Source organism: Marmota flaviventris, chromosome 7 (genome assembly GCF_047511675.1).
Source record: "Marmota flaviventris isolate mMarFla1 chromosome 7, mMarFla1.hap1, whole genome shotgun sequence".
Taxonomy (NCBI): Eukaryota; Metazoa; Chordata; class Mammalia; order Rodentia; family Sciuridae; genus Marmota; species Marmota flaviventris.
This window is the reverse complement of record NC_092504.1, coordinates 40,431,208-40,456,741: the sequence shown is the minus strand read 5'-3', so window position 1 is coordinate 40,456,741 and position 25,534 is coordinate 40,431,208. Positions and strand designations below refer to the sequence as shown.

The window sequence follows — 25,534 nt, the reverse complement described above, 5'->3', positions numbered from 1 at the left end:
CCACAAGCAATGCAGGTCAACGCAACTTTAGAAGAGGTAAGAGCTGCAGCAGATGGAATGTCAGATAAAGAATTCAGGATATACATGATTCAGATGATCTGGAGTATCAAGGAAGACATTAGACAGCAAAATCAGACAATGAAAGATCACTTCGACAATGAATTACGCAAACAAATCCAGGAAGCAAAGGATCAACTTTACAGGGAGATAGAGGTTATAAAAAACAAACAAACAGAAATCCTAGAAATGCAGGAAGCAATAAACCAACTTAAAAACTCAATGGAGAATACTACCAGCAGAGTAGAACACTTAGAAGATAGACCATCAGACAATGAAGACAAAGTATTTCAACTGGAAAAGAACATAGACAGCTCAGCAAGACTGTTAAGGAACCATGAGCAGAACATCCAAGAAATATGGGATAACATTAAGAGACCAAACTTAAGAGTCATTGGGATACAGGAAGGTACAGAGCTCCAAACCAAAGGAATGAGCAGTCTATTCAATGAAATAATACGAGAAAACTTCCCAGACTTGAAGAATGAGACAGAATCCCAAATCCTAGAAGCCTCCAGGACGCCGAATGTGCAAAATCATAAGAGATCCACACCTAGACACATTATAATGAAGATGCCCAACATACAGAATAAGGAGAGAATTTTAAAAGCTACAAGAGAAAGGAAGCAGATTACATTTAGGGGTAAACCAATCAGGATAACAGCTGATCTTTCAACACAGACTCTGAAAGCTAGAAGATCCTGGAATAACATATTTCAAACACTGAAAGAAAATGGGTTCCAACCAAGAATTGTGTATCCAGCGAAATTAAGCTTCAGGATGGAGGATGAAATTAAAACCTTCCACAATAAACAAAAGTTTAAAGAATTCGCAGCTAGAAAACCATCTCTTCAAAACATCCTCGCCAAAACATTACAGGAAGAGGAAATGGAAAATAACAATGAAAACCAACAGTGGGAGGTAGGACAGTAAAGGGGGGGAAAATAATCAAAGAGGAAAACAAACCATGTTTAGTAACAGAAATAAACAAATATGGCTGGAAGAACAACCCATATCTCAATAATAACCATAAATGTTAATGGCTTAAACTCACCAATTAAGAGACACAGGCTAGTAGAATGGATCACAAAACAAGACCCAACAATATGCTGCCTACAGGAGACGCATTTGATAGGAAAAGACATACATAGGCTGAAGGTGAAAGGTTGGTTAAAATCATATCACTCATATGGACTTCGGAAACAAGCAGGAGTGTCCATACTCATATCAAATAAAATAGATTTCAAGCCAAAGTTAATCAAAAGAGATAAAGAGGGACACTACATACTGCTTAAGGGAACCATACACCAACAAGACATAACAATCATAAATATTTATGCCCCAAACAATGGTGCAGCTATGTTCGTCAAACAAACTCTTCTCAAGTTCAAGAGTCTAATAGACCACCATACAATAATCATGGGAGACTTCAACACACCTCTCTCGCCACTGAACAGATCTTCCAAACAAAAGTTGAATAAGGAAACTATAGAACTCAATAACACAATTAATAACCTAGACTTAATTGACATATATAGAATATACCACCCAACATCAAGCAGTTACACTTTTTTCTCAGCAGCACATGGATCCTTCTCAAAAATAGATCATATATTATGTCACAGGGCAACTCTTAGACAATATAAAGGAGTAGAGATAATACCATGCATCTTATCTGATCATAATGGAATGAAACTGAAAATCAACAATAAAAGAAGGAAGGAAAAAGCATACATCACTTGGAGAATGAACAATAGGTTACTGAATGATCAATGGGTTATAGAAGACATCAAGGAGGAAATTAAAAAATTCTTAGAGATAAATGAAAACACAGACACAACATATCGGAATCTATGGGACACATTGAAAGCAGTTCTAAGAGGAAAATTCATTGCTTGGAGTTCATTCCTTAAAAAAAGAAAAAACCAACAAATAAATGATCTCACAATTCATCTCAAAATCCTTGAAAAAGAAGAGCAAAACAACAGCAAAAGAAGTAGAAGGCAACAAATAATGAAAATCAGAGCTGAAATTAATGAAATCGAAACAAAAGAAACAATTGAAAAAATTGACAAAACTAAAAGTTGGTTCTTTCAAAAAATAAACAAAATCGACAGACCCTTAGCCATGCTAGCGAAGAGAAGAAGAGAGAGAACTCAAAATTACTAGCATACGGGATGAAAAAAGCAATATCACAACAGACACTTCAGAAATACAGAAGATAATCAAAAACTATTTTGAATCCTTATACTCCAATAAATTAGAAGATAGTGAAGGCATCGATAAATTTCTTAAGTCATATGATCTGCCCAGATTGAGTCAGGAGGATATAGACAACCTAAACAGACCAATATCAATTGAGGAAATAGAAGAAACCATCAAAAGACTACCAACTAAGAAAAGCCCAGGACCGGATGGGTATACAGCAGAGTTTTACAAAACCTTTAAAGAAGAACTAATACCAATACTTTTCAAGCTACTTCAGGAAATAGAAAAACAGGGAGAACTTCCAAATTCATTCTATGAGGCCAACATCACCCTGATACCTAAACCAGACAAAGACACTTCAAAGAAAGAAAACTACAGACCAATATCTCTAATGAACCTAGATGCAAAAATCCTCAATAAAATTCTGGCGAATCGGATACAAAAACATATCAAAAAAATTGTGCACCATGATCAAGTAGGATTCATCCCTGGGATGCAAGGCTGGTTCAATATACGGAAATCAATAAATGTTATTCACCACATCAACAGACTTAAAAATAAGAACCATATGATCATCTCGATAGATGCGGAAAAAGCATTCGACAAAGTACAGCATCCCTTTATGTTCAAAACTCTAGAAAAACTAGGGATAACAGGAACATACCTCAATATTGTAAAAGCAATCTATGCTAAGCCTCAGGCTAGCATCATTCTGAATGGAGAAAAACTGAAGGCATTCCCTCTAAAATCTGGAACAAGACAGGGGTGCCCTCTCTCTCCACTTCTGTTCAACATAGTTCTCGAAACACTGGCCAGAGCAATTAGACAGACGAAAGAAATTAAAGGCATAAAAATAGGAAAAGAAGAACTTAAATTATCACTATTTGCAGATGATATGATTCTATACCTAGCAGACCCAAAAGGCTCTACAAAGAAATTATTAGAGCTAATAAATGAATTCAGCAAAGTGGCAGGATATAAAATCAACACGCATAAATCAAAGGCATTCCTGTATATCAGCAACAAATCCTCTGAAATGGAAATGAGGACAACCACTCCATTCACAATATCTTCAAAAAAAATAAAATACTTGGGAATCAACCTAACAAAAGAGGTGAAAGACTTATACAGTGAAAACTACAGAACCCTAAAGAGAGAAATAGAAGAAGATCTTAGAAGATGGAAAAATATACCCTGTTCATGGATAGGCAGAACCAACATCATCAAAATGGCGATATTACCAAAAGTTCTCTATAGGTTTAATGCAATGCCAATCAAAATCCCAACGGCATTTCTTGTAGAAATAGAGAAAGCAATCATGAAATTCATATGGAAAAATAAAAGACCCAGAATAGCAAAAACAATGCTAAGCAGGAAGTGTGAATCAGGCGGTATAGCTATACCAGACTTCAAACTATACTACAGAGCAATAGTAACAAAAACAGCATGGTACTGGTACCAAAACAGGCGGGTGGACCAATGGTACAGAATAGAGGACACAGAAAACAATCCACAAAACTACAACTATCTTATATTTGATAAAGGGGCTAAAAGCATGCAATGGAGGAAGGATAGCATCTTCAACAAATGATGCTGGGAAAACTGGAAATCCATATGCAACAAAATGAAACTGAATCCCTTTCTCTCGCCATGCACAAAAGTGAATTCAAAATGGATCAAGGAGCTTGATATCAAATCAGAGACACGCCGTCTGATAGAAGAAAAAGTTGGCTACGATCTACATTCGGTGGGGTAGGGCTCCAAATTCCTCAATAGGACACCCATAGCACAAAAGTTAATAACTAGAATCAACAAATGGGACTTACTCAAACTAAAAAGTTTTTTCTCAGCAAAAGAAACAATAAGAGAGGTAAATAGGGAGCCTACACCCTGGGAACAAATCTTTACTCCTCACACTTCAGATAGAGCCCTAATATCCAGAGTATACAAAGAACTCAAAAAATTAGACAATAAGAGAACAAACAACCCAATCAACAAATGGGCCAAGGACCTGAACAGACACTTCTCAGAGGAGGACATACAGTCAATCAACAAGTACATGAAAAAATGCTCACCATCTCTAGCAGTCAGAGAAATGCAAATCAAAACCACCCTAAGATACCATCTCACTCCAGTAAGATTGGCAGCCATTAGGAAGTCAAACAACAACAAGTGCTGGCGAGGATGTGGGGAAAAGGGTACACTTGTACATTGCTGGTGGGACTGCAAATTGGTGCAGCCAATTTGGAAAGCAGTATGGAGATTTCTTGGAAAGCTGGGAATGGAGCCACCATTTGACCCAGCTATTCCCCTTCTTGGGCTATTCCCTAAAGACCTAAAAAGAGCATGCTACAGGGACACTGCTACATCGATGTTCATAGCAGCACAATTCACAATAGCAAGACTGTGGAACCAACCTAGATGCCCTTCAATAGACGAATGGATAAAAAAAATGTGGCATTTATACACAATAGAGTATTACTCTGCATTAAAAAATGACAAAATCATAGAATTTGCAGGGAAATGGATGGCATTAGAGCAGATTATGCTAAGTGAAGCTAGCCAATCCCTAAAATACAAATGCCAAATGTCTTCTTTGATATAAGGAGAGTAACTAAGAACAGAGTAGGGACGAAGAGCATGAGAAGAAGATTAACATTTAACAGGGATGAGAAGTGGGAGGGAAAGGGAGAGAGAAGGGAAATTGCTTGGAAATGGAAGGAGACCCTCAGGGTTATACAGTGGAGGGGGTAGAGAGAGAGGAGGGGAGGGGAGGGGAGAGGTGGGGAGGGGGATGGTGGAGGATGGGAAAGGCAGCGGAGCACAACAGACACTAGTATGGCAATATGTAAATCAATGGATGTGTAACTGATGTGATTCTGCAATCTGTGTATGGGGTGAAGGTGGGAGTTCATAACCCACTTGAATCAAAGTGTGGAATATGATATGCCAAGAAATTTGTAATGTTTTGAACAACCAACAATAAAAAATTTAAAAAAAAAAAGAATACAGACAAAAATAAATGTTGGCGAGGATGTGGGGGAAAAGGCACATTCATACATTGCTGGTAGGACTGCAAATTCGTGCAACCAATCTGCAAAGCAATATGGAGATAAAAATATATATATATATAAAATAGAGACCTTCTAGAGGACGAGGAGAGTTGGATGGACAGGGAGGAACACTGACTTCCTGCTTTATATTTAATATCTAGAGGAAAACCTTTTGATGGGATTAGGGATCGTTCTTACCTGTTTGGCTTTTCAAGTATTTTGAAATTTCAAAAAATTTTAAATTACAGATGTAAGCCTTGTGAGCACAGGGCTTCTGATCTGTTTTGCTCGCTGCCATATCCTCAGTGCCTAAAGAGGTGTCCTACACATAGCGGGTGCTTAATAAATACTTGCTACATGCATCCTCTGTAGAATACTTACGTCTTTATTACAGATCACAGGATGAATTGGTATAGAAAGTGCTGGTTCTACTTTTGAAGATAGGACTTGGCTGGGCAATTTTCTATCCATCTCTTCTCCCAGTTTGGTCCTCAACCCATGGCTCCAGGAGAAATCTGTGCTTTCTGTCCAGTGCTGTGCTATCTCTCTGCAAAAGAGATATCCTGGGCTCCCCATCACACCCAGGAAAGCACTACACCTGGTCGGGCCATCAGCTCCTATTCCAGATCTGCCCTGTGCTGTGCTCTGGCTCTCTGCCCTGGGTCTTGGGACCCCTGCCACCTCAGGTCCCTCTCTAGTGCCCTCTCTCCTGCTCTGGTGCACACGTGCTAACTCTCAGAGGTACGCATGTTTCCCCACTGGTGCTGGAGGTGCTTCTTATTGTATCTGCATGTATTATCCTGCATGTGTCCATCATGGTTCAGATGCAGAAAGAAGACCCCACTCCTGCCTTTGAAGGAGAATGTGGTTCATACAAGGGATTATCAAACCTCTGGAAGACCCAGAGGAGAGAGATCTGCACTGGACCTCCAGAAATAAGTTTCGAACATCACCAGATCTGGCACTCCAGGGGAGCCAGGACCTCGCCACAGTCAGGGACTGGGATGGTAGGGTCGAGGAGGCTCCTGCTGAAGATCCTGATGTAAAGAACATGCCGCACAGCTGGAAGCAGCCTCTGTGCTGCTCACCATGGATCTGTAGGGTCGGGCCCAGTGCTTGCCGCTTATGGGTGAGCAGGGAGGTAGGTGGAGGGATGCCAGAGTGTGGGCCCCACCCAGAATGGCATTTCCTGTGCTCTTCATTCTTTGAGAAGGAGGCTAGCACAGAGGTTAACAGAAGATTGTAGAGCCAGGGTACCTGTGTTCACAGACCAGCTGAACCCTCACTAACAAAGTGACTTTGGGCAACTCACTTCCCTGTCTATTCCTGGTTTCCCCTCTATAAAAAGGAACTTATAATTGTGACTCTCTCACAAAGATGCTTTAAGGATTTGGTAAGTTAATACTTATAAAACTCTCTGGACAGCATCTGACACATAATCACCATCACATAAATATTTGCAATGACAGCCATGAAGAAATGCAGAGCAGAGAGCCGGTCCCTTGGTCGTCTTCTGCAGCATCCATCCTTTCCTTTGACTGAGTGAGAGCTATGCAGGAGGACCTTCTGAAACTGGCCATTACTGCTGTTTAGTGCTACCTCCTGTCTGAAAAGGTTGTGTTTGTGGGTCCACCACGGCCAGCGAAGCCCCGGCTCCCATGGTGCCTGTGCTGCAGAATTTTTAGTGCTTCCTTTTCTTTTTCTTTTTTTTTAAGAGAAAGAGAGAATTTTTTAATATTTATTTTTCAGTTTTCGGTGGACACAACATCTTTATTTGTATGTGGTGCTGAGGATTGAACCCAGCACCCCACGCATGCCAGGCGAGCGCTACTGCTTGAGGCACATCCCCAGCCCCAACTTCCTTTTCTTATTGCACACGTCCCGGTTCAATGGAGGCGTGGGCACCTTCGTTGGTGCCAGTGTTTGATGTGCTCCTGTTCCTCAGTGGTGGCATCAGGAGCATATCAGCAGAGGTCTCAGGGCAAGGAGCTCAAGAGGTGTTTCTGACAAATGTCGATGGCTCTTTCATGGCCTTGGCATAAGTCTCCAAGAGCAGAGCTGTGCCGAGAAACTCTGCACAGATGTGTGCTTTCTCTTGTGCCTCTGGCATGCTGAACGGGAGCATTAGACCCAACAGTGCCCAGGAAGTTTGATTCATCTTGTGCCCAGTGAAAAATAGATCTCTGAACATCTCCAGGCCCCTCTCTTTCTTCAGCGAGCCCCAGCCCTGGCTGCCAGCTGTTCCCAGACTAAGTTTGATTCCTTCTCCTGATTCTGTCTACCTAAACCCAGACCTGCTAAGTGGCCTTATGGAAAGAATCAGCATGGGACATGACTAAAACTGAAAGCCAGGAAACGTGGCCCTGTCCTGACATCTACTTCTAAATGGCCATGTAAACTCAAGCAAATTTCTTTACTATCTTTTGGTTTTGATTGCCTCATATTGAAGTTGAGGGACTACGTTCAAATTTTTTAAAAATAATCTTCTATATAGAAGGATGGGATGGATGGATGGATGAGTGAATAGATAAACAAATGAAACGTTGATTTAATCTGCAAACAATTTCCATTAAGAAGATGAAAGGAGAAAATAATAGGTCATAGTATAGCAAAAAATAAAAATAAATAAGCCGTGGAATAGTCAAGTAAAGCCACAGTTTCAAGCAGATGTTTATCTCTGCCATCTTGGACTGAAACAAAATGAATACCCTCTACAAGTCTAGTTTCATGAGAAGTTGGTGTTTGGAGTCAGTTCTGTGGAAGAGGGAGAAACAAGCTTGGGGTGACAGTTCAGGTTTCCTTGGAAATGGATATCCTGGACCGTGTTTAAAGTGCACCAAATTCTAGAAGTGGCTGGAGTTAGACTGTTATGGATAATGTTGGACACTGCTGCTGTACCCGGTTCCTTTTCTCAGGCAATGAAAGTCTTCTAGACATAACCACACTTTGCTTATCTCCACCACAAGATTAACCGGGGACACTGGCATGAGTATTTTATTTTTCATATTTTGTTTAAATATGGCATCTCTTGTTTGCTTTTCAGTTTTTATTTTTATGATTTTTTATTTTTATTTTTTATATATTTTTTGTGATCCTGGGGATTAGTACCCAGGCCTTGTGCATACCAGGGAGGCACTCTACCACAGAACCACTGAGCTGTATCCCCAGCCCTAAATACGGCATTTTTAAAAGTCCAGATTGTTCTTAAGAAGATACTAGGCATTTAAAGAATGGAAGGCAAGGAGTTTCTGATATGAGATCAGCTCTGTGGCGCTTTGGCTGTTTCACGTGTGCTGCTATCAGGGCATCTCTTCAGGCTCCACTAAACCTTCAGCCCCATGAGACCAGCAGACAGGGCCAGCCGAGTGATGACCACTCTTGCCTTTGTAGGCTCCTTCCCATAAAAACAAGAAATGTTAAAACATTCAGTATAATTATTACTGATGTAAAGGAAAACATATTAATATTTCATTTCAAAACATGATTTTGACTTAAAGCTTCTTCTTTTTTTCCTTCTGATATAAAAAATTAAGACATTGTCATGGACCCTGAAAAGTAATGTGGGCCCGAGGTCTATGTGTCCTGTGCCTTCCAGATAAGTTGGCTCTGTAGTCATAACCCCACTGACAGCAGTCCCCAGGACAGGAACAGAGCTTGCCATCAGAGGAGCACCAGGGGTTGGCTTCCCTGCAGTCGTCCTCGTGATCACCCATAAAGCATGAAGCAGCCCATGCAGCTATCAAGGAAGGAGTAATGCATCTTGGTCCTGAGGGGACGTTCAGGAGTGAGAGGACTAGCTGCTCATTGGGTGGGTGCAGGAGTCCCTGGTTTTAAAGCTTTATGTCTTACAGGAGCTCATTTCTCAGCAGCAACTCCGTGGGCATAGCTTCCAGTGCTCCTCCCAGGGACACGCCCAGGTATTATTCAAGTCATCGTACTTAGGAGCCCAGAGCTCTAGCTTTCTATCAAATATTTGTAGTTCTCCCAGTCTAATGCAGTGCACTAAGCCGGGGTCATTTTGTCATAAGCACTCTTGCCTGGCTACATAGTTTGACATTCTTTCTTTATCAGGTTTCCAGGGAAACAGCTAGAAAGTTAACCAAAGGTCAAATTCCTAGGCAGAAGAGAAAAAGGGTTTAATGATCCTTTGCTCACACATGCACCATGCCAATTGTTAAGGGAATAATTATATTAATATTGCTTCAAAATTTACAGTGTGTCTGTGGCAGAGACAATACTGTGTGTTCCCCAAACTCCATTTACTTGTCCTGAGCATGCAGTGAGAGTACATTTTCCAGATTCTCTAGTAGGTAAATATGGAGGGGTGACTAATTCTGGCCAATGAATTATGGCTAGAAGTGACACATTTTCAAGCCAGGCCCATAGCATCTCTCTCTCTCTCATCATCTGCTGAGGAAATGTGAAGTCTCCAGTGTGGAATTCCTGTGCCTCACTCAGTGGCAGGAACCTGGTCTCTGAATGGTTGTCTAGAACACAGACCACCCCAACCCACTCCTACAGCATGTGAAATAAGCAAGAAATAAATGACCAATGAGAAAAGGAAAGAGCAAATTGTCTGAATTTTTAATTCCTCTCCTTCCCCCGCAAAAAGGTGAACTGCTAGGCAGTGTTTGATTAGGAAAGTTTAAATTACTGTGGTTGACCCTCTTAAAGTTGAAGCAAACAACATGACTGATCTACCCTCTGGCCATTTCGAACATGTGAGAAAAACTTTTGGTAGGGTTCCAGAGAAATGATACCCACTTCCTTTTCATCCTCCGCAGGGTCCTTTGTTGAGAAGTGGGTGGCTCCTGGCTAAGTAGACAATTTTGTGACAATCAGGTTCTCATCTCATCTCTGAAAAAGCCATGGGCAAGGCAGTTTTTTTTCAGATTTCAAACATGATTTGGGGATCAGAACAATTCAAATTAAGTGGCTGAAATTAAGGAGTCAAAGGTTCTCATCATTAAAACCCTAATTGGAAAAAGTTCAGATGTAGTTCCTAAGAAGGCATAAGACAAGCAATGCTTTGTACCCGAGAAAGTCTTTCCCAAATTGTACTTTTAAATATTGCTTAGTCATTTTGTGTCTAGTTGTTTTAATAGAAAATTTAGTGGTTTTTTTTTTTTTTCTAAGTATGAGATGACAAAAGCTATCGACTTCTCTTTAAATGAGTAATACTTCTATTACTTACTATCTTTGGGTTATAAGTAAAAATAGAAAAAAGAAAAAAAGCTCTAAATGGCTTAAACAAGAATGGTAATTTGCTGGAGCCTATGACGAAAGTCCAGAAGAAGGTCAGCCTCTGCTGGTGAGAGGCCATTGCCAGGGTGATGCTGACAGGAAGAACAGCCCCAGGGAGGAGAAATCATGCTTGCTCTTTCTGCCTTCCAGCCTCCCTCTAGTGACCCCTATAGGCAGGGCCTAACATACCCAATTGGCTATGCACATATGTGGTTTGCAAAGACCAGCATCACAGAACTCAGTCTAAAAGGGAACTTTAAAAATGGAGAGACAAGAGCTCAACACACCTATAATCCCAGCAACACTGGAGGCTGAGGCCAGAGGATCACAAGTTGAAGCCAGCCTCAGCAACTTAGCAAGACCTTAAATTAAATCCCCAACACAAAATAAATAAATAAATAACCAGAGAGAATGCAGCTAAAAGCATAAGAAACGAGTATTCTAGGGGCATGTCAAGCAGTTAATAAAAACATTTATTTTTTTGGATTATGTGATGTGTTTTTTTATCTATTACTTTTTTTGTATTTTAAATTTTATTTATTTTCTCATTCTAAATAACTGTTCACCTACTATCTTAAAAAATAACATAAAAAAGACTTCCAACATTCTCCACAAAAATCTCAAGAATAAAAGTGTTAAAGGAGCAGCACTTCTAAATCTCTGCTCACCCCGTATGATGTGCTCAGGGGTGCTTTGTTCCCCAAAGTCCAGCCCAGAGTGGAGCAAGAGTGAGGGAAAGAGGCAGATGCAGAGAGAAAGGTCCCAGAATCCCTGCTTTCCCTAATCCCCCTGCCTCCTCTTGCCTGTTATTCCAGTCTACCTTGGAGTCTCTGGAACTCTGAGAACAATCCTGTCACCCTGAACATACTGTGTCTAGCACAGAGGAGAACAGAGTAGTGTTTTAGCTTGGTTTACAGAGCCACCTTTGTCCATGGTCTGAGCTTAGGTCAGAATTGCTTTTCTTTTTCTTTTCTTTCTTTTTTTTTTTTAATTTTTTAGTTGTAGATGGACACAGTACCTTTATTTATTTTTATGCGGTGCTGAGGATTGAACCCAGTGCCTCCCTCACCCATGCTAGGTTAGCACTCTACCACTGAGCCTCAGCCCCAGCCCTCAGAATCAATGAAAAGCAGCAACCTTTTTGTGGGTGTGTTCATTGGGAAGTATATATCTTTTTTCTAAAATATGAAGCCTATGTGTATTTCTCTGTTTTCACGTCAAGTTGCTGTTTAAGAACAAATTTTATATACGCTAATAAAACAAGTAACTGTAAGCTCCTAGAAGTAAAGAATGGCCTCTTATGACTCTATATTCCCTTTATGCTTCGTATCAGAAATTCATTCAGTTCAGTGGCAGGAATCTGAAAAACAGTAGCTCAAACCCACAAAGTTTTGTCACGTAGAATAGGTCCTTATTTAGCCTATCTGTGTTCGATTATGGACGCGCTACAGATCATCCCTGCCCAAGGTTTCCCCAGTTCTCTGCTCCATCTCTAAGGAATAGCCCTGTCTTCCAAGATGGCTGCTGGAGCTCCAGGTATCACTTCCACATTCCAGGCAGCAGAACAGAGAATGAAGAGAAAAGCATGTGTTTCCATTTTAAAAAGAAGACTTCTGAAAGTCCCTTATGATTCTCCTACTTACATCTCATTGCGCAGAATTTAGGGACACAGCCACACTGCACTGCAAAGAAGGCTGGAGGAGATAGTCTTTTAGTCAGCTGACTGAAAATTGGAATCTATTGCTAAGAAAGAAGAACTTAATGTCTGATGATTCTTTCTTCTTGGAGAAGGTTTAAAGAGATTAAAATTGAAGTTAAGGAGAATAAATATCCTGAAGGATTAAGATGATAGAAGTGCTCCAAAGACAACTTACTCCAGGAAGAGTATTTGCAGAACCAGAGGCCGCTCTGTGGGCGTTAACATTTAGCATGCTATTTGTTGGATTGTTTTATGAATCCAGAAGTAGACCTTTTAATTTGGAAAAATAAGAAATAAATACCTCCTACTTCCTGAGCACAGAAATAAAATAGCCCTGATTAACATGTCAGTGTGCTTTACCCTAATCTCTTTCCCAAGCATAAATAATTTATTAATTTATAACAAATAGGAGGTAGTTTTTTATTATTATTTATAGTGGTATCTTAAAATGTACTTAAAAAAATAAAAATGATACAATGGAAAGTCTTCCCTCCTCCCTTTGTCTGGTTCCCTTGATCTCTGCTGATTGTAGTTTGCCTAAATCACAGCAGTTTATTTTTGTGTATTTAGCAAATAGAAACTGTCGTGTTCTTCCTCCCACTCTTTACACAAATGGCAGCCCACCATACCCTGTGGCTCATCTTGCCCTTTTCCATCACGCATGATTCTGCACCCATTTTCTGCCACATCAACGCAGAAGCCTCCCACCACCCCCCACCCCCCCACCCCCCATTCACTTGCGTGAATTTCCTCCCTGTAGATCCACCTCACTCATTCAACAGCTCCTAGTGATGAGGACTGGGGTGGTTTCTCTGGTTTTGCTATTTCAAACAATAAACAGCCTTTTTTGGATCTCATTTGCATCCATGAACATATCCAAGGAATAAACTTCTAAAAAGTGGAATTGCTACATCAGATGCATCGTCGTTTTGATGGGTATTGACAAATTGTTCTTCATGTTGGTTGCAACAATTCACATTCCAAACAGCCACATCAGAGAGTGCCTGTGACCCCTGGGCCTCATCAAAAGTGTGTATTTTCTAACTTTTGGATACTTGCCTAAGTTGAAAAAAAAAAATCTTGTTATAGCGTTAATTCAAATGTCTCTTATTATTAGCAAGGGTGATTGATAGCTTTATATAGATTGCTATCCTATCAATGTTCCTTTTTCAGTGCATGCCCTTCATGATCATTTATTTAATCATGAAATCTTTGGGCACACAATGGTCTGCTTGACTAATAAATATCAAAAGGTAGAAGGTGGTATCTTCAACTGAGCGGATACTGGTTCTCCCTACATCATATCCCTGAGGAATAGACCAGCTATATTCCGGATAAATGGACATTTTTAATGTTAATTAGCTCGGTATTGCTTTATTTCTAAGATATTTCCAGAGAATTGGAATAAAGGAAAAATAAATTTAATATGTCTGTTAAAAAAGCAAGGTGAAGACAGGGATGAGGTCAGTGTACTAAATACCTGTGACCACGGCTACAGGCAGCCACATATTTGGCCAACGCAAAGAGAGAAACAGAGTTCAAGTCCGCTGCACCCCACAGTGCCCTGTTAGACCATTAGACCACGGCTCTTTGTGGATCAGAGAGTGCATGGAGGGGAGACTTTTCTTCTGCCTTTGCCCTGTATCTGCATTTGCCAGATACTGTGCCAGATGTGAGCTGATCAACAGGAGCAACAACAACATTGGGAGGAAGGTGGCCCAGCTAAGGGGAAGCAAAGACGCAGAAGAACTTCCAGTGAGAACTTAAAAAGGGGTGGGGTACAGTATGGCAAAGAAAATCAGTCAATCAATCAGTTCTGTGTAGCTCAATGGTAGAGTGCTTGCCTAGTATGCCTGAGACCCTGGATTCCATCCCCAGCTCTGCACCACCCACGAAATCAACAAATAAATAAAAAATGAAAATGAAAAATGAGAGAGATGGGGAAAATCTTAGGAAAGAGCTGCTCGGAAAGCACAGCAGTCAATGAGACAGCGGCCTCCCAGTGCAACCTAAAGATGGACGGGTTATTCAAGTCAGAGAAGAGGAAAGCGTCGTTTATTAAACTCTAGGATTTGTTGTAAACTAACATTACCCTAATTCTGCTGAAATTCCTGTAGTGCTCTGTGGCCTGCTTTCTGCCCTGACCTCGGTCAGATTTGTTTTGTCATCTTGAGCTGCTTTTTCTGGCCAGAGCTTGGAGTTGTGCTCTTTAGATGAAGGGGGACTGGTTCAAACTTGGATGTTGATGACACATCATCAGTAAACATTCAAGTTCCTAGCAGAGGGGAATGTAATTCTAAAAATATTTAGGAAAAAAAATGGAGACCATCAAAGGCCCGGACTTTGCTTTCCAGCATACTTCACACATAAAATTGTCACTTTAAATCTAGATGGAAGCCAGTCTGAGGCAACATGATTACAAGTTCGAGGCTAGCCTCAGCCACTTAGTGAGACCCTAAGCAACTTAGCGAGACCATGTCTCAAAATAAAAAATAAAAAAGGCTGGAATGTGGCTCAGTGGTTAAGCACCTCTAGGTTCAATTCCTGTACTTAAAAAAAATTGAACAATTAGTCAAACTATAATTATAACTCTGGTAAAAGAGATTTGCTTATAGAAAGGGATGTAAGAGGCGGAACATAGTGTTAAAGAATTAGGATGAGAGTATCAAAGAAACTCCATATTGTTTCATTTTCTTTACACACACACACACACACACACAACCAGAGACATACACACACAAAGCACAGCCATTGCTCAGTATCAAAATAAACTTGCTTTATTTTCCTTTATGCAGATAAGATGTCCTTTCTCCAGACACAACCAACAAGTGCTTTCACTTACAGCACAATATTTTGTCTTTCCAGGCAATCTATAAGCCATTGTTGAAGCAGGTTGTGGAAGAAATATTTAATCCTGAGAAGCCAGATCCTGTTGATATTGAGCACATGTCTTCAGGCCTCACTGATCTCCTTAAAACTGGATTTAGCATGTTCATGAAGGTAAGCAGCCTTGAAGAGGTAATCCTGAGGAGAATGACATTCCCTTGGCTGGGCATGAAAATGTGGTGCTATGATATCCCTGGCCAGAGCCACACAGATAACTGTCTGTATTTTAGCTCTTCTAAAATCAGGACAGTCTTTGTTTACCTTTTGGTTATGAGTAGCCTGACCTTGCAGCCTCATACAGCTTCTTCTGACCTGAGCACTGTCATTTCCCACCCCCTAGTGCAGCCTAAGGTGGCATACACCAACCCACTCCCACATGGGGAACAGCACTGGAAACTTCTCTCCTTGTGACCCTCATTTCACTTAACCATGAATCCATATACTATTCACCAGGCCTAGTGATAATCCTTTGCTCTTAACTCTAGAACTTATGTTATAGGATAACAAGCAATTCTGCACAGTCCTGTGACTAACATCAACCTAAAATCCATTTGGAAATGAATGACTTGGGTTTAGGTCCAGGAGGCTTCTAAGTGACAAGTGCTAGAACTTCTCTGGCTCATATCTGGGGTGGGTCAGAATGATTGAACAGCCCTTGAAGCAGGGATGAAAGGAGGAAAAGTACACAAGTGGCTTCTATTTTTAACCTACTATAAAGTTTCTAAATTTAAAAGAATCTAAACAAGATTACAGGCTGACCTCCCAGGCTATGCCAGGATTTCAGTGGTCATAACTTTTGGAAATAACAGAATGTTTTGCCAGTTTCAAAAAGTCTTTGAAATCGTGAATTAATCTCCATAGAAGATCTGGCCTTTCAGAATTCAATAAATGCATATTCCAGAAAAACAGCTTATTCCAAAGCCCGAGGACAGACGCCAGACAATCAGACTCTCAACCAAGCAGTAAACGGCTGGAGCAGACACACAGGGCTCAGTTCTGCTGGTCCCAATTACCAGCAACTTCTGTTGCAATGCCTGGCTGCTGCATTTTCCAACTCCTACAGGTCCCCCTCCTCCTCTTTCTTTTCTTCTCTTTCTTTAATGAAGCAATGCAGATCGGCTTCTTTTATTATTATTATTTTTTAAGTTGTTGACAGACCTTTATTTTATTTATTCATATGCGGTGCTGAGATGCAGACACAGTGCCTCACACATGCTAGGTGAGCGCTCTTCTACTGAGCTACAACCCCAGCCCCCAGATCCACTTCTTAAAAGCACCTGTGGGCTTCTGCATTGAGTGTCAGTAAGTCCAGAATCGCTGAGCAGCTCCTCTTCCTAACTAGCCCTTTGTGGTTGCTAATTTGTTCAAACACTTCCAGGTTGAGCATAGTTTCCAACCTTCTCCACTTGACCTCTCTCATTCTCACATTCACTCCTGAAGAGACACTAAATAACAAGTGTGGAGTTTCAGGTCCAGGTCAGTAAGGACTGAGAATGGCACAGTGGCCTCTCTGTCCTTTCCCAGACAGGCTTCTCCTCTGTGTAAAGTTGGGCCCTGAAGGAAGGGGTCTGACCAAGGGTGCAAATGGCAGTTTGCTGCACTCTAAGAGGTGAGTTTTGGGTGAGAGGGGACCTTGACTCTATTCCTTGTCCAATGATGTCCCTTGGACAGGAAGAACAGTTTATTAGCAAAAAGGGTTCCACGATCACATAGGTTTGTAAAAAGCTGGGTCAAAAAACAACTTACCTGTGTCATTCAGCATCCAGGCTTTACCTGCTAATGGACCCTGTGCCTTTCAGAGGTGACCATGGAGCATGACAGGCTGCACAGTTGTACTGTGGGAGGACCACGCACAGGCATTTCCCACCACTGTTCCATGACATGGAACATCTAGGAGATGTCACATTTTAATGCTACCCTTTAAACTCTGCATCTTCCTGAGATCAGAAGCTCCATTATGCTAAATGCACTTGGCCTAGGAGGAATCTTAGAACCATCCTGGGCCAGCACTGGGAAACTGCACTTCCCTCTTTCCCAAGTTCCCCATTCCAAACCCCATTGTGAGGGCTCATGAAGAAACACTCTGGCAGCTGGAAGATGATATCAGAGGTAGGTTTCCACAAAGTGAATTAAGAAAAAGGAATCAGAGCTGGGCACAGTGGCACACACCTGTAATCTCAGCTACTCAGGAGACTGAGGCAGGAGGATCACTTTTTTGTTTGTGTGTGTGTTGGTGTTGGGTTGAACCCAGGGCCTTGTGCATGCAAGGCAAGAACTCTACCAACTGAGCTGTATCCCCAGCCCAGGATCACATTTTTGAGACCAACCACAGAAACTTAGTCAGACCTCATCTCAAAATAAAATAGAAAGGACTTGGGTTGTAGCTCAGTGGAAGAGTTCTTGCCTAGCATGTGTGAGGCCCTGAGTTCTATCCGCATAAATGATTAAAAAAAAAAAAGCAGGAGGAGGAAGACCACCCTGTTCTACCAATAGCTGTCAGTATCCACTGCTCGGTCCTCAACTCTGGGCAGGGCATCTCATCTGTCCATCTGGGCTAGAGAGACTCTCCCTAGGCTGGTAGGAAAGCCCTTGCTACCCCAGTACCCCCAAAGAAGAATCATTTTGTTTTATTTCTGATTGAATCTCTATGGTGGGATTTTCCTGACATTTCATAGAGCTCGGCAAAGAAAGCTATGTGTGGCCTATGTGTTCAGGATTTGGACATAATTGTGATAAACTTGCAGCCAATAGGGGTTTTGAGGAACCCCTAATTTCCCAAAGACACTTCTTTGAGATGGAGGTGAACCCATCAAGAAGAGATTCCATTCCACTCTAAGGCCCTTGGAGAGAGGGGTGTGGAAGACACTGTCTCACCTGGTTATGGTGGTTTACCAGTCTCCTTTGAGAAATAACCTGTGATCAGTGTGTTTCCATCCTTTCTTGTATTAAGCCTCGTGACCACCCTAAGGGGTAGGTCCTGTCATTATCCCTGTCTCCCCAGTGAGGAAACTGAGTCAGAAAAGCTGAGCAGTGGAAGTGAGCTCCAGAAGGCTGGATTGTGTCTCACTTTCCTCTGTCCTCAGGTGCTCTCCAGAGGGCAACATAGTGGTGACACCAGGATTTATCCAAACCCCAGGCTCCTGGCCACATGTCTTGGCTCTGAGATACTGCCAGGCATTTTTTTGGAAGTTAAATATTCGTATGTTATTAATTCTGGTTTTCTTCAGAATTACTCACAAGCACAAATGCTTTCCCTTTCCAATATCTTTGTAGCTGTGAATAAAGTCTATGCCTGAGTTGGTCCCTCAGACAGCCAGTTCTGCTGGCACCCTGTCTTTTCCTCTGGGACTTGGCCGCAGGCTCTTGGGTGGTGCACCCCAGGAGGATAAATGTGTGCATTGCTATTGAACTGCCTCTGCACATGGCCTCTTCTTTCTGGATCAGCAGCCTACATATCACTCGTGCCTTTCTTGCCACTTGCTGCCCTATTCTGTGCCTCTGCTCCTCACTTCTCACTCAAGACTCCCCAGTGCTGAGCCAGGAGGAAATAAATAGGCAGAGCTGATGAAACAAAACCATCCATGTGGAGCCCTTCCCCTGCCTGGGGCACTATGTACAAATGGGAGATTCTAGAAGTGCAGCATCAGCTGGAAGGGAGCCAAGTTGCTGGCCCAGTCCTGCTCTTTCTCTGTACATAGAGATGGTCTCATGAACCATGTTTGCTTGAGGTCACCCAGAGGCAGTATCTGTAGACTGTGCAGAAGACAAGGGAAGATTGGGAAACCAGTGAGAGATGTGCTTGGAAATAGGACCTCAGTGATTCCCACGGGGTGCACTGTGTCTGCCCTCATGGCCAGTAACAGAGCACAGGAAAGAGTTGTCCAGGCTCCTGTCCTCCTCAGAGCTCTATGCCTTGTACACACTCCTGTGGCTACCCTTACACAGTATGCTGTAATCACACTTGTTAACTTTCTTTCTGCAGATTAATGTTTTTCTTCAGATTAGCACAACTCGGTCCATTGCACATTAGGGGAAAGAGACATTGTTTCAATGGGTTGTAATCAACATTTTATTTTAAAGACACGAGTAGAATACACTAGATCAGAATTCATTGCATTTAGTGAGGTAAAACAGCACGCCCTAGGAGCTGATATATATATACACACACACACACACACACACACACACACACACACACACCCATGTGTGATTTAACTGTGTTTCTAACAGCTATGGCTGTGAGAGCGGAAGGCGATCTAGGTCAGATTCTCTTCTGTATTCTCAGTACTTGGCATCTGGATAAGCCTTGTGTTTTAGTCAGCTTTCTCACCACTGTGACCTGAAGACCCAACCAGAACAATTTCAGAGAAGGAAACATAGTTTCAGAGGTCTCAGTCCATAAGTGGCCAACCCCCTAAATTTGAACTGAAAGTGAGACACAAAATCATGGTGGAGGCATTTGACAGTTACTTCCCAGCTCATCCCTATCAGAGGATTAATGCCCCATTAGGTGACATCTCTCAGAACCTAATCATTTTGCCTTTGAACAGTCTTGCATTGTCTCACATGTGAGCTTTTGGAGGACACCTCATACCTAAACCGTAACTGGTGCTCACCAAAGATGGGAGGGAGGTTAAGAGTGGACCTATTATAGTGTTCTCTCAGAAAGCAGCAGTTTTAACTCACTGATTCCTTTTTCCAACTCTATCAGTTCATGGGGGATATATTCCAAGACTACTGTGGATGCCCAAAACCACAGATAGTGCCAAACCCTTGGTGGACTGTTTTTTTTCTATACACACATACATGAATTTAATGCCTTTGCCATCTTAACTAAACACATATCATGCACTGTAGACATACCTTTTGCAGTTTGTAGTGTGACAATAAAACTAGAACTGATTTCTTTTTCTTCACAATTTCATGGGTAGATTGGCTCTTACCATTTGTCTTAGCAAAGTCAGCATACAATTATTTTTTTCTTATTAAGTCAAGAACTTTCACTTTTTCAGTTGAGGGAAGCACTTCTAAGCTTCTCTTTGGCATATTGGAATTGCCAGCATCATTATTCTTCTGCTTTGGGCTATAATTATGTAAAATAAGGGTTCTGAACACAAACAGTGTGGTATTGCCACAGTTGGTCTGATAACCAGTATGGCTGCTAAGTGACTAATGTGTGGGTAGCATCTGCAGTATAGATACTCTGAACAAAGGAACAATGTGTGCAAGCAGGACAGTATAAGATTTCATCACACTGCTCAAAACAGCATGCAGTTTTAAATTTCCAAATTGTTTGCTTCTGAAATTTTCCATTTTATATTTTCAGACTGCAATTGACCATAGGTAAGTGGAACTGGAAAGCAAAAGATCAGTTAAGTGGGGCGTACTATATAGCTCTGAATCCAAGCTTCATTTCGGTAATTTCACAAGCTATGTATAGAAGGTAGCAGCCTTATCGATCAACTCCAGTGACCCTCAGTGGAGTCCCTGTCCTCCTTTCTAGTGGCTACTAGGCAAGGTGAAGCTGACCACTGGGTCATCATTACATAATCCCCAAAGCAGAGCTCATCACACTCCCACCACGTGCACAGCAGAGGCAAGGCCACCTCCACCTCTGTCAAAAACAAATGATAGTCTCATCCCCTTTCCACACAAACAGCATAGAAACCTGTTTCTTCCAACTTCTTTGTCTCCTTGGAGAAAAGGACAGAAGCAAAAGGGCTTATTTGCTAGGGAAATTAAGTGAATTGAGAGAGAAAGATCCTAAGAGTGGTCAGATAGAAGATGAGTGATACCAGGGGAGATCTGAGAAATTGAGAAATCTCTTTTCTATTAGCCTCCTTTTTTTTTAGTTTCTGTAAATAATAGATGGCTATCTGTTTTGCACATTCCTTTCCCACCAATCTCATACATTCTGTACTAACTTCCTTCTGCCTTCTGTTTACAATAGAGTCATGTGACACATCTGAAGTCACACCCATGCCTTAGAACTTGGGCCCCACCAACTATGTGACCTTGGGCACATCATTTAGCCTCTTTTTTCTTGACTTTCCTAATTATAAAATGGGGATGGTAATAGCACCAACTTTATAGGGCAGTTATGAGAATTAAATGAGTGACTACATACACAGAACTCAGAACAGTACACAGCCTGTAGTAAGTGCTATGTAAGCGTTTGCTGATCTTTTCTAGAATTGTGACTCTTGAGAAAGCAGCCACCTAGAGCATCTTTGTATCCCTGAACACAGCTGGTACTCAGGCATTTGGCATACACAGCCAAACTGTTGGGTGCATAAGTGATTCAATAAAAGAGAAGAGCTGGGCACAGTAAGTGCATGCCTATGATCCCAGTGACTTGGGAGAATGAGGCAGAAAGTTCACAAGTTTGAGGCCAGCTTGGGCAACTTAGCATGCCCTGTCTCAAAATAAAAAAAAAAAAAAAAAAAAAATTAAAAAGAACAGGGATGTATCTCCGTGGCAAAGCACTCCTGAGTTCAATGCCTAGAATAGAATAGAATTGACACCCCATCCCCAAAGAAGACACAGACATTGCAGATTTTACTAGCAATTTTCTCTTGACAGAAAGACATGTGATTTAGTGCCCTCCTTTATTGCGTCTGTCAGAAGTCACCCTCATAAGGCTGTGATGTGGTTTTCCAGACTCATTTCTTTCTTCACTATGGTCCAGCTTGTCAAGCTCCTCAGTCTTGGGGGACACTATTCCTCCTATGGCAAATTGTGATGAGCCCACGAAATACTGTACAGGTACCACACAGGAGGGTTCAAGGCCTAGAGGCCTACAGCGGTAGACCCTGGCCATGCAGAACACAGAGGCCCAGCCCAAGATGGCTTAGGACCCTGACTCCCCAGAAGGCTTCAGTAGCATAGTTGCTGTGCGCTGGGAGAGGGCAGGAGCTGTCCACCAGATTTGCTGCTGCTCTTGGGCCAGCCTCAGCTCGCTAGGCAAATGAAGGCCTCCATTCCAGGCACTTGGAAGTGGCTCCCAAAACCAGTCTATTTATATACATTTTTATAGGCAGCATTTTATGAAAATGCCTGGGTGTCTAAGATTCTCTGCATCAAACAAATTCCACATGAGCAGGGAAGTCAAGGTAGCTGGATTCCACCCTCACTAGTGACAGAACTTCATTTATATCATATTACGATTCATTGAACCTCTCTTTGCAAAGCCTTCTTGTGTAAATCAGAGTGTCAAGAGAAGTCTTTCATCCCACTTGTTCTGATTATTTGTTGTCTCTTAAGAAGTTATCCCAAAACATTGACTAATAATACGAACCCCCCATTATGTTCATGACTCTGCAGTCTGGGTAGAGCTCAGGGTGCACCCCCCAGGGAGAGTGGCTCATTCTCATGGACACTAAGTTATGCTGAGCAGCTCCTGGTAGCTTGACCATGCACATGGGCTGGGGCCCCAGTCCCTCTCCACATAGACCTCTTGAATGAACTTTCTCACACGCGGCAGCTGTGTTTTAGGGGCAAGCATCCAAAGAGGAACAGCCAGGTGGAAGCTGTATTGTGTTTTACGATGCAGTCTTCAAAGTCACGCAGCATCACTTCCATAGTAGAGAGACAGACACCAATGCACACCCAGGTTTAAGAAGAGACTGAAAAAGGACCAAGAGCATGAGGAACAGAAAACATTGTCAGGATCACTCTTGAGAAATGCAGTCTGCACTCCGCTAAATACATGCTTGACTCTCCGGCTGGGTAAGGGCAGTGTTGGGCTGAAGCTAGGAGTTTTCCCTCCAATCTTGAAGACATGAAAATCATACATACTACCGACCTGGCCTCAAAATAAGTGAGCCCAGAAAGGCTTTCATGATGAAGGCTAACTTGCTATTTATCCAGGATGTTTTTTAATATAATCTAAAGGAAAAGGAGGGGGGAAAAAAGTACAAAATCAACTTCCTGCGAAGAAATGGAGGTGCAGAACTTTCCTCAATTTCTATGGAATCCTGTAAGGTAAACCAGACCAGCTGGGTAGAAGGGCTAGCACGTCCACCAGGTCACTCTTCTGTACCTCTAAGAAACTGTTCCAATTTGGCCTGATGCACTTGTGGCTCACCCATTCGACTGCCAGCTTCCAAGGGCAGCCAGGAAGCCCACTGGGTTCCTGTGGGACTCGGAAGAACTGTGAAGGGCCAACCCTGACATTCCTGAAACAGCCCAGCTCCCTCTCTGTAGTTCTTCTGCACAGAGCACCTTGAGCTCCTTAGAGGAAAGCTTGATAGCAATCTAATAAATAAATCAAAACATTCCTCACCCCCACATTAATTTAATTTAAAACTGGCATGTCTAATAAGCAGCAATTTTAAAGTGCGTTTCTGGAATTTGTGGGTTGGAGTTCAGTCTCCTGAAAATAATGTATTTTATATCTACTCCATGTGTTTGGACCTCGGCTTGTTTTGACTAGAGGACATGATTTGTCAAGATGTGTTCTCTGCTGGAATCGGCATGAGGAGGAGGGTGGGTTTTATCTAACGAAATTGCATGAGGCCCTTTCACCTCCTATCCTGTGTGCTTTTTAAGTAGTGTTCTTTGTTGTTATGTGGCCATGTTTAATTGGAAAAAATAAGAGATTTGTGAAAAAGCTCATGAAAGCTACCAAGGCTTACCTCTGAGCTTTGTCTTTGAGTTGATACAAAAGCCCCATCGCCCAAGGTGGTGACAGAAAAAGACCCACAAGGAGAAATGAACGACTGCTCAGCAGGCCCTGAAAAACTGGGCACAGTGAGAAGATAACATTTGAAACTTTTTCATTTGCAATTAATATGTCAACACATTGTGACAACTTAATCCAAGAAAGGGCAATTATGAGGACCAAGGGGTGTCCCAGAGAATTCAAGCACAGCAATGCAGTGGACCTCAGGAAGGACTAGGACTAAGAACTGGAAAGCCATGAGGGAGGTATGGAGCTGGCTAGTGCCCAGCCTCTGTTAGGTGCTCAATAGTTCTAGCTGAATGAATGGCTGAGTAGCCAGTCCATGGCTTGGTTCTTTTTGAGAGCCTAGCTTGGAGCCTCATCTGTCTTAGTTCAAATTTTGATTCAGAGGAAAAGGTCTGTAGTTGGCCTAGCCTAGTTCTGGACTCCATTCCATGACCAATCAACTGTAGCTGGGCAGCAGGATCACATTGTAACTACATGGCTCCAAACATGTGCATGGGGGACTACTGGCTTGTGGACTGGAGAGAGACCTACAGAGGAATCTACCGCAGGTGTCAGCAGTGAAATACCCAATTTTGGAATGAATACCCATTTTGGAATGAAGAGTGAAATAAATACTGGGCTTCAAGTGAATTTTGATGTTAGATCCTTGAACTTGAGAGGTAGATATACCTTGGATATCATCTAGTCCAGCTCCTTCTTAGTCACACAAGAGAAACAAGAGTCAGAGAGAAACTGTTGGCTTAGGTCTATCATACTTAACAGCGTTTCTGACAAGAGGAAACCATCTCAGCATTCAAGTTGTTGATTAAATGAGTACAAGTTCTGGAGTTCCTTTTTATGAGGTGGGGTTTGATTGATGTCTAACACTAGCTAAATGTGTTCCATAAGTTCTAGTGAAATGGACATTTGGTACAACCCATTAAGCAAAAAAAACAAGAACTTGCTGCTTTGCTTTGTCTGGAAGTGAATAATTCTTGAGATCTTCTGCTGTATGGAAGGCAGACATAAGATGAACTAGATCAGGGTGAATTAGACACCACAGCACAGCTAGGTCATGTTTCTTATAGCTTGTTGGGGAGATTCCCAAGAAAACTGAGGATTGCAAGACAGAGGAGTGGTGCAGGAAAGGTGATATGAGAGCACAGAGGAGTAGCTCAACCAGGATCAGAGGAAGTTTCCCAGAGACACTGAATTTTGTCAGACTAATAGGAATCAGGAACAAAGTAATGAACTGTTGTGGTATGGGGGGAATTGCTTTAGTTCCAAGTGAGGAGCTAAGGTGGCATGCAGGCAGTAGAAGAATATTAAGACAGAGGTAAGCAGAAGCTAGATTAATAAGGGCTGGAGGTTTGGAATGTGACCCAAAACAATGAAGTGGCATTGAAAGTTTTTTTAAGAATACACAAGTTTACATTTCATGAAGATAGTCCCAGCGGCATTAAGAGAAGGGAAAACAAGGGCCCACCTGGCATCAGGCAGGGAGGGAAAGGGAGAAGGTGAGAATCTAAGCTCAGGGTTCAGGGAATGAGGAGGCATTGATTGAATGTGGCAGTGAGAGGAAGTTGTCTAGGGCCATTTGCTTGGTCTGGAATGACTAGATGGATGTGGTTGACATTATCTCTTATTGGGAAGCAGGAAATGGAGAAGGTAACTTCTATTTTGGCGTGAACAGCTTAGGGGCTTGGGAGACAGCCCTTA

At 42.0% G+C, this 25,534-nt stretch overlaps 1 protein-coding gene across 1 annotated transcript in view; it reads left to right on the top strand.

Moving 5' to 3' along the window:
- The window catches only part of Scfd2 (sec1 family domain containing 2), a 405,136-nt gene that overhangs the window by 356,690 nt on the left and 22,912 nt on the right, over positions 1–25,534 (top strand). The window contains exon 7 of the mRNA XM_027938291.3: positions 15,127–15,261. Coding sequence (XP_027794092.2) covers positions 15,127–15,261 — 135 coding nt within the window. The remainder of the gene's footprint in view (positions 1–15,126; positions 15,262–25,534) is intronic.